Source organism: Eimeria mitis, genomic scaffold (assembly GCF_000499745.2).
Source record: "Eimeria mitis Houghton genomic scaffold, Emh_scaff997, whole genome shotgun sequence".
NCBI classification, from domain to species: domain Eukaryota; phylum Apicomplexa; class Conoidasida; order Eucoccidiorida; family Eimeriidae; genus Eimeria; species Eimeria mitis.
The window spans coordinates 8525-9406 of NW_013577310.1; the positions used below are offsets into that span (position 1 = coordinate 8525).

At 44.4% G+C, this 882-nt stretch overlaps 1 protein-coding gene across 1 annotated transcript in view; it reads right to left on the reverse strand.

Moving 5' to 3' along the window:
* Window positions 1-882, reverse strand: part of EMH_0027010 (replication factor C small subunit, putative) — a gene marked incomplete at both ends in the record, with an annotated part of 4274 nt that overhangs the window by 2325 nt on the left and 1067 nt on the right. Inside the window, 3 exons of the mRNA XM_013502698.1 lie at window positions 223-360; window positions 547-628; window positions 736-788. Coding sequence (XP_013358152.1) covers window positions 223-360; window positions 547-628; window positions 736-788 — 273 coding nt within the window. The remainder of the gene's footprint in view (window positions 1-222; window positions 361-546; window positions 629-735; window positions 789-882) is intronic.

Consider the following 882-nt stretch of genomic DNA (forward strand, 5'->3'; position numbering starts at 1 on the left):
TAGCCACCATTATATAGTAACTGGGAAGTACCGAAGGACGACAGCCATCTACGGTTCACAAGCAGCAGGCAGTGCTAAGATTACTTATTTATCAAGTAAAGTGGAGTTGTGTGTATTTTCTGCAAATGCCGAAGCAATCGAGTTTGTGCGTGCAGCGGCGCCTAGTGAATATAAATATACAGGAAGGTGCATATACACAACAGCATATAAGGAAAGACGGACTTGTGTATATAGTTGCAAATGATGATAAATCTGGTGTTGCGAGCAAACGCCTCCATAATCCGTCTTAAGGCTGCCTGAGCATCAGGCGTCATCATATCGGCTTCATCGAGGATTACAATTTTCCAAGGAGGCATCTCTCTGTGAGGAAACAAAATAATACGAAAGCGAAAGCGCGGCAAATGGATACATAATATAGATGAATAATATGAACGCCGTCATATTTGTATGTTACATCAACATATATATATAAGTATAGGTTATATCTACAACCGAATGAGGAGTTAATAATACAGAAGCCACACACGGACACACCAAGCAACGCACCTCCCGGTTTCTGGGTTTATCTTCCCCTTGGGTGTATTTGTCCGGGTGTACTTTTTAATCTTTTCGCGAACGACTCGAATGCCTGCAATGCGAAACACACATCAAGAGGAGAATTCAACAAGGCGCAGGAGGGGGGAATCACCACCGCCCCCTCATGGTGAGGATGAAGGCAGCAGAGCGCTGCCTCACCTCTTTCATCTGAAGCGTTCAACTCCAGAAGTCTCGTCTTTGCATCTTCTCGCCTGGCACAGAGATTGCACAAACACGAGCAATCGCAGAGGCAGTCAATGAAGTACGAATGCAGAGAGACGAATTCTGCATGTTGTGTTGTTTAAA